This window comes from Histomonas meleagridis (genome assembly GCF_020186115.1).
Source record: "Histomonas meleagridis strain 2922-C6/04-10x chromosome Unknown contig_269, whole genome shotgun sequence".
Lineage (NCBI taxonomy): Eukaryota > Parabasalia > Tritrichomonadida > Dientamoebidae > Histomonas > Histomonas meleagridis.
Genome location: NW_027150843.1, coordinates 4,015 through 13,052, shown reverse-complemented (window position 1 = coordinate 13,052; position 9,038 = coordinate 4,015). Strand labels below are relative to the sequence as shown.

At 25.8% G+C, this 9,038-nt stretch overlaps 1 protein-coding gene across 1 annotated transcript; it reads right to left on the bottom strand.

The window, feature by feature from the left end:
• Positions 1-310: 310 nt before the first annotated feature.
• Positions 311-673, bottom strand: GO595_004479 (uncharacterized protein; the record flags this gene model as incomplete). The annotated part of the gene is made up of 1 exon (XM_067917615.1): positions 311-673. One exon carries the CDS (start codon positions 671-673, stop codon positions 311-313), a length of 363 nt encoding a protein of 120 aa, XP_067775354.1.
• Between the last annotated feature and the right edge of the window lie 8,365 nt (positions 674-9,038).

Below are 9,038 nucleotides of genomic sequence, written 5' to 3'. Positions count from 1 at the left end.
TTTTAGATATTTGCATAATTTAATTAAGGTCTTTAGACCCGGCATCATTTGATGATGCTTCCACATATTCATTTGATGTCTTTTCATTAGGCAACGTTTCAGTATTTTCAGATGATACTCCACTCACTTCAATTTCTGTCTCAGACATTTATATAAAGATAAAATATGCAAATTGCTTTATAATAATCTCATATCAACTTTTGGCTTCTGATACTCTTTAGGTATTTGTTTAATAATATTACCTATTCTTTCTGATCTAGTATTTCCGACTGGAGTTATAACAGCTGGTTTTGGCTGACCGTTGATTTTATTATATATATTTTTTACCAGCATTCACATACGGTTGCACTTGATCACTACTAACATGTTGTGCTCTATCTATAACTCTATCTGCTATTTGCTTGCCTCTATCAACAGCACCTCTAATTTTATCCTTGAGGTTACCATCAGGTATCATATCAACGTATTGATCAATTTTATCTGTTATTTGTTGCTTCTTTCCTCTAATAGTCTGTATAGCGCCAGGTATCTTAGAAATGATTTCACTACCACGTTTTACTATAGGTGATATTTTACCATAGATTTTTCTACCTTTATCAACTATTTTTCGAACTAATCTACCGCCTCCTTGTATTAGTTTACGGATTCCTCCAAATATATTGCCTAATCCCATTTTAATTATAGAAAAATAACTATTATATGTAATAAAAAATATGCAAACATCTATAAATGATACTATTGATAAGACGCATTTTAAAAAATTATTAGCATGTAAAGAAACATGTAAAAAATAAGCATTTAAACGTTAAGAGCAAACAAATTGAAAGTGTTATAAAGAAACGTTTAAAAGATATATTCATTAAAAGAAAAGACATTAAACCATATATGATAAAAATATTCAGTAACAGACCTAATAATTGGTCTCATGATCTATACGATAACGGAAAACATAATCCACGTTATTGGCATATATTTATTGGAACTAATAATAGATATGTAGTAGTATATTTTTTGAGCAGCAAATCTGCTAAAGACATCAACCACACGTTGGGACAATTTATTAATAAATATCATTATGTTATATTAACATCTGATGAAGAGCCTGGTTTCTTAGATAAAAATAACGTAAAACTATTAACTGATAATAATGTTAGTATGCATATTATTACAGATAAAAACCATAGTAGTTTAGGTATTATAGATCGATTTATAAGAACATTACGTGATATGAATACTCCAAACGAGAAATCTAAACATCAATCTCATGATGAAAAATATACTTACATAACACCAAAAAGGATGAATAAATTTATAAACACTTACAACAGCAGTTATCATTCTGCTATAGGTTGTTCTCCAGATAAGATGTTTAATGATAATGACTTGCAAAAAAGAGTATATATTTAAATGCTTAAAATTAGCAGAAAAACAACAAAGAATAAAAAATTTAATTATTCCAGTAGGTTCTTATGTTAGATATATATTACCACGTCATGATGGAATTCATAAAAAACGTTATCAGATTAGTAGAGATATGTATAAAATTGATGATCGTAAAGGTAATATGTATACACTAATTGTTAAAGATGGAACTGTGATAACTAAGCCTCGTGTTCAATTAATTGTTGTTAACAATAAAGACAAACATATACCTAAATTTGCGAACACTATACCAGGTAAATGGAATGGTGAAATTATTAAGATATTAGATTATGACAAGGCCAAAAACAAATATACCGAATTGTTTAAAGTCCCTGGCGAAAAACCTTATAAAGACACTATACCAGTAAGTTATTTACGGGGTAATACTACTCAAATAATGAGTAATATTGAAAAGGAATATTTTGATAAAGAATAACTTAAATAATAGGGTATAGTATCACTCAGTCAATAACATATCACTCAGTCAATAACATATCACCCTCTGGTATAGGTTTAACAGCAAAACATATATACATTAGATTTAATAAATGGATTTCATATAAATTGGCATCTACTAATTTCAATTCTAAATGTGATAAATCATTATTAGTATTAATTTCTACTTCAAAATCTGCATTACTAACAATAATTGGATAATTAGCACTAAAACTATTGTTAATTTATAAGTATCATTTTTGAGATATTAATATTATCATTTAGATTTCTATAACTACTTTTACCAATGTTTGCTAATAAATATAATACAGGTGTCGATAAATAGTTTCCAACAGCAGGTGCTTTGATACAATTTTGTGGTATTGAACAATAGTTTTCAACAGATTTAATTGGTAAATTTTCAATGTTAAGACCCAAAGCATATAATATTTTCTCACTACTATATTTATCAATAGTAAATTCATTATCATTGTTTATATCGATTATAATAAAATTTATATGCTTATCAATTTCATTATAAAATGCTCTGACGCCTGAATCCTTAATAAGTTTATTAATTATTGATAAATAATCATCCATAATAAATGCTACAATCTCACCTTCTTCATATTCATATACTTTATTATTAATTGCTAAACAATCACCCTCCCTAATATACCAATCACCACTACCTTTTTCCATAATTAATCTATCACTTTTTATAGAATGTCTGTTGTGTAAAACGTATTCAGTGTCTGATGCTATGAAATCTAAATTTTTACAGCTATATAAACCTGTTAATTGTAATATATTATAACTACCATTTATATAAAAAGGTAATTCATCATTATTATCTCTATGTGCAAAATATAATCTATTAGTTTCATCAACTTCAACCTGTATCCCATAACTAATTATCAATTCGTTTAATATTGTAGCAAAAGATTGTGAGTTTAAATCTGAATATGATTTTTTAAAGTAATACATTACATCATTAACCACAATATAATCATCTTCTTCAATAACTACAATATTACAATTTGTTGTTAATGAATTTACTACTAAACTACATTTTCGTGTAAATGGACCTGGAACATTAATATTAATTTTATTATAACTATTGCTATCATATGAACCAATTGTATAATCTATTAATGCATTTAACATTTTAACCATATAAAAACAAACAACTCTATTGTCAAATATTTTTGTAAATATAATTTTTTAAATTTATTTTTTTTTTAATAAATATAATGCCAAAGAAGCTAACAACAAAACAAGTAATAGAATTGTTCAATAAATATGGTTATACACTACCAGACAATTTTCAACATATTAATACTAAAACTTATTATAAGGTATATGATGAAATGACTAATAAAATTGTTTATCAGTTAATCAATTACAATATAAAATAAAACACAATAAACGTAGTGAATATATATAAAGATCACCACTTCAGTGGCTTAAGCTCAGAGAGCGATCCATTTGATGATTATTATAATATAGCATTATCTGAAGATGAACCTGTAGAGAAACCTGTAAACCGGAATAAAACCGTTAACAATATAATAAAAGAATCAATTAAAAAATTAATGACTCAGAAAGATTTTACTTATAATAATAACGACAACAAAAGAGATATATTATACGCACTAATGCATGCTATAAAAGCAGTTGGCGCTAAGATAAATAAAGATATTAGAATGACTGTAATTAGTGATGATAATGATATATCTAACTATAATTAAAAATATGAATACAGTTAATTTCTTATATTCTATTATTAATAAAAAAAATAATATTAGTGACAGTAATACTTTAGCATTGGAAACTTTCAATAACATTGAATCCATAAAATTCGAGTTCAGAACCTTGAAAGGCGGTAGAAGAGTTAATCCAGGATTCTTTCCATATATTAATACTACTGACATAGATCTTACAAAATACGGTATTTTCAGTGACGCCAACGATGAGCGCATCAATGAGTCTTGTTTGATACAATCATTTATTGCAAGTAATTTAACTACAGATAATGAAATTAATATGTTAAGATCATTTATAAATACTAATACAGTTCCATTAGAACAATTAAAATATATATCTGATTTATTAAAAATTCATAATATTAGATATATGGCTAATAAAGGTTTTACTCACAGAGATTATGGAAAAGAATATGATAAAACTATAAAATTAATAATTATATATAATCATTATATGTTAAATGAAAGTGTTAATATATCTATTGACAGTATTAAAAATTATAGTAAAAATAATACTATAGAACGCCAATTTATTGGCTTGAACCCTTCGGGTGAACATGCTGATAAAACGATATCTATATATTATTTGATTAATACTATGAAGCAATGTAACTTATCAAAACCTATGAATATTAATACTTACAATAATTTATGCTGGAGCTATAAAACTGTAAATAAACTCTATAACAGCTATAGATTAATTAATATTCCTGATAAGAAGTTTATACCTAAATTTGTTAAAAGAATGTAACACGGCAAAAAGTTATTTGGTTATGAATTAGATGATGATAAAGAAATAAAATACAGAATAAATGAATTACAAACTTTGATAGATATAAATATTTCTAAAAATACATCTCATAAAATAGATGTTGTCAAATACTATAGATATACTGATTTAATGTTAAAAATAATGTATGAATATGGTTGTTTCAAAGGTGTATATGAGTTATCAGATGATATTGCTAATAAAATACGTAATGAATGTATATTTCTCAAAATTATATGGCAACAAATACATTTAACTGGGAAATATTATTATATAGATCTAAACGGTGCTTATATGTCATCTGTAATATCAATACCTACAGGTAAACCAGATGATAACGGTGCTTTTAAAGGAGAAAATACTAAAATAAAGCAACTTATAGATTTATTGTATAATATGAGAATGAAGGCTAAAAAGGTTGGCAACAATAAGCTGGTTACTACATTAATATTTATGATGAATGATTGTTGGGGAACATCTATAAGAAGACCACCTAATTTTAGTAAGAAATTGAAGACTAATGTTGATAAATATATTGAAGAATACGCTTCATACGTTATTAAATATGATGAAGATAACTACGTATATACAGTAAAACCTTATAGAGAACACTTTACTTATCCACAATTTGTAAGATCAGTACTAAACAACTTTAGCGATAAAATGAATTATATCAAAAGCTCAATATCAAATGTATATTATTCACAGGTTGATTCTTTATTAATATCTGAAGATGATTTAATAAATTGCAAGACTTAGGATACATTGGTGATAAATTAGGGCAATTTAAGGTTGAACATATATTTAATGAAGTATATATTAAATCAGCTGATAAGTGGATTGGTGAAAACATTGATAACACCTATATATATCATGTTAATAATAAATATATAAATATATGTTCTAATAGTGAAGATCCTATAAAAACATTGAGTGAATTATAAAGGCTTCTAGCCCAGCTGCTTATATAGCGCTTTGTTTGTTTTATTTTTGGTCTTATTTTAGCACAATAGATTTCTTGTAGTTATATATAAATACTGATTGAATAATAAATCTACAATGAATCGGATATATAGGATTCTTTCCATCAGAAGTAAACTTTATATTAAAAGTAGATCCATCAGAAGGAGCATTATATACAACAGTTGGCTTTTCATAGAAATCACCTTTGATACCAATAAATCTACGTTTTGAATCACTAAGTGAAGCATGGAATTCTAAGTATTCTCTATTCCATACATTATAGAATGTTTTTGTTTCAGAATAGGTCGTTAATTCAATAATATCATTAGTTGTAGTATTTTTGATTCAAGAATTTTAAGAATCCTATTTCATTACCATTTACAATATCACCAACATTGATATCCTGTATAAGAAATTCTATATTCTTGGTGTTGGTTGTTGTTCCGCCATACAAACATTTAAATGTTAATGTTTCATTGTCATTGTAAGTATATGATGAAATATAATATTTAGATTGATTTGCAACTTCATTGCATATTAAATTTAATATTTCAAATAATGTATTATCAGACATAATTTGTAAATTTAATGTTACTTTTATATCATCTGTAACATCATCATCAGCTATTAATATTTCAAGTGATAATACATTATGATAAGTAGGTATTATATTAAGTCTACTCATTCCAACTACTTTATTTTGACTAGGAGACTCTAACCAACGTTGTGGGTAACGAAATGTATAACCAACATTTTTATTTACATTAGTTAAATCTCTTTCATATTCCTCTATATCTAAATTAGTATAATTTTTTTCTATAGGTAACTGTGAAGCTCTAGATGATAATTGATATTCATTTTTGTACATTTTTAACTGTAAAAAACAATTGGAAAAAGTTGATCAAATGAATAGATTAGAAACCATAGTAAAATCATTAAATAAAAACAGTGTTGTATATTCTAATCATAGCAAAACAGCTGATACTATCAGTAACGGCATATGCTCACTGACGATTAATTACATAGACAAATCATTTGCGTTTACTTATGGAAGAAATCATATAATAATCAATCCATTAGATAACAGCATCAAAAAATCTTGTTTTAATAAATGATATATCAGTAAGTGATATTATAACAGGATCTAATATAATGAATAATGCTTATTTAATCCAGATGTTTAGTGATATTGATAAAGTATTGACTTTATATAAAAAATTTGTCAAAATTAGTGAAATGAAAATAATAACGTTAGTATAAGTAATCTATGAATAGATATAATTAACGGCTATTCTACAGAAGATTTTGCATTAAAGAACCATACTCATGACGATAGATATTCATTGATAGATCATACTCACGAAATAATTGATAACGATGTAACTATTAACGGTAGCCTTGTTGCAAATACAATTAACAATTATTATATTGGAAATAGTATTAATGGGGGTTCTAATGCAACAATAACGATACCTTGTATAGCTACTATTAAAAGTGATGGTGTTATGGAAGTCGGAGAATATATTGATTTTCATGATAGTAATGATTATAATAAAGATAATACTTGGAGAATTAGAGCTTTAACTGATACACTGAGTTTTCGAGCAAAAGGTGGTTCTACAATGAGTTTTAGTGATAATGGTAATATAACAGCAAATAGTATTAATAACATATCTGTCAATAACTTTTCTTTAACAACACATAACCATGATGATAATAACGAAGAGGAGGATATTTATGAAAAATATACATTAATTAATCAAAATCTTATAGTCAATGGTAAAATTAATGAAATTGATATAAATAATATAGCTCTTATAGAAGATGGTATTTTAACTATTTCTGATGTAATTTTATTTGAGAATGGTGTTAATATATCAACTTATGATAATACTACAGAAGATGGTATTACAGAAAACAATATTAATTAATTTTTCTAATGGTAATAGTATCATGTTAGAAGATAGTGGACATACTTATGGTATAGTTAATGTTGATGAAGTATTAACTTCTGAATACTATTTAACAAAACAAATGATTATAGATGATGATGAAATACAAGAACTATTGACAGGAGCTCCTGGTGAAGATGGTGAAGGATATAAAAAGAATTGGCTAGAATATTTATTAGATGCTTTTTCTTATGCAATGTCATTAGCAGAGTTTGCTGAACTTGCTGCTAAAGTATATAACAGTATCAAAAATAGTTCCTGGGCAATGTCGTTAATAAGTAGATTGAAAAATGTATTTACTGGAGCAAGAGGTTATATACCAATTCCAACTTTAAGAAGCGTCGTTTTTGATGAATATGATATATCAACAGATGAGAATTTAGATGATTTAGAAGGCCCAGATGACACTGATATCGATAATAGTTTAAATGAATATAATTATTTAATAAATCTGTTTCCTGAAATGAATGTAATTTGTAAAAATTTGATATATTATTATAAAGATGTTTCTAAAGGACAGAGGACTAATGAATTAGGTATGTTATTAGTAGACTGTCAGATATATAAAAGATTCATTAATCATACTCATGATAATTACTTAATTAGCTCTGATTTAAAAAAAATTATACGAATATTACATATCATAAGGATTTAATTGATACTATTATTAATGAAGAAGAGGAGGAAGAAGATATTTACGAAATATATACTAATATAAATCAAGATCTTAAAGTTAATGGTAATATAGTAGAAGTTGATACTGTTAATAATATACCTGTTGATAACTTTTCTTTAACAACACATACTCTTGATGAAAGATACTCTCTGTTAGATCATACTCATACGTTTAATTACTTAAACTTTAATAATATTGATATTTCTAATAATTTGTGGCAAAAAACAGCATTATATCAACTTAAAAATAAGTTAATAATAATAAGTGTATCAAAAAGTGATGATATTACTGTACCAACTAGTAAAGAATTTTATATAGATAGAACTGTTAATAATTTATGTATTAACAAACCAGATTATAATGATATTATTAATAAACCAGAATCATTTACACCAAGTTCTCATACTCATACTGAATTTAATAACGATTTAACTGTTAACGGCAACATAAAAGTGAATACTATTAATAATTATCCTATCGGTAATAGAAAAGGAACTTTATTAGTAACACCATCAATCACATTAATCAGTGGAGGTGTTTTTGAAATACCAAATTGTTTAGATTTTCATCATCGAAATAATGCAGAAGGGACAGATTTTCATTTTAGAATTAGTTTACATCCAAGTGATCCTGATTTAGTTAGATTTTTCTTTGATAATGAATACGTAAACCCTTCATTCTCATTTAATAAATCTGGTAACTTTACTTGTTCATCAATTAATGGTATTGGAATCGGTAGTTTTTCTTTAACAAGTCATAATCATGATAGTAGGTATTCTTTAACAACACATAATCACGACGACAAATACTCTCCGTTAGATCATACTCATAATGATTACTCTTTAACAACTCATAATCATGATGGTAGATATTCTTTAACAAGTCATGTTCATACTTATGATTATTTAAATTTCCAAACAATAAATATATCTAATAATAAGTGGCAACAAACAGCTTTATCTCATGAGAAAAATAAATTTGTTATAAGTATTTCTCAAGGAACAGATTTATCAGTACCAGAAATAAAAAAATTCTATATAGATAGAACTGTTAAT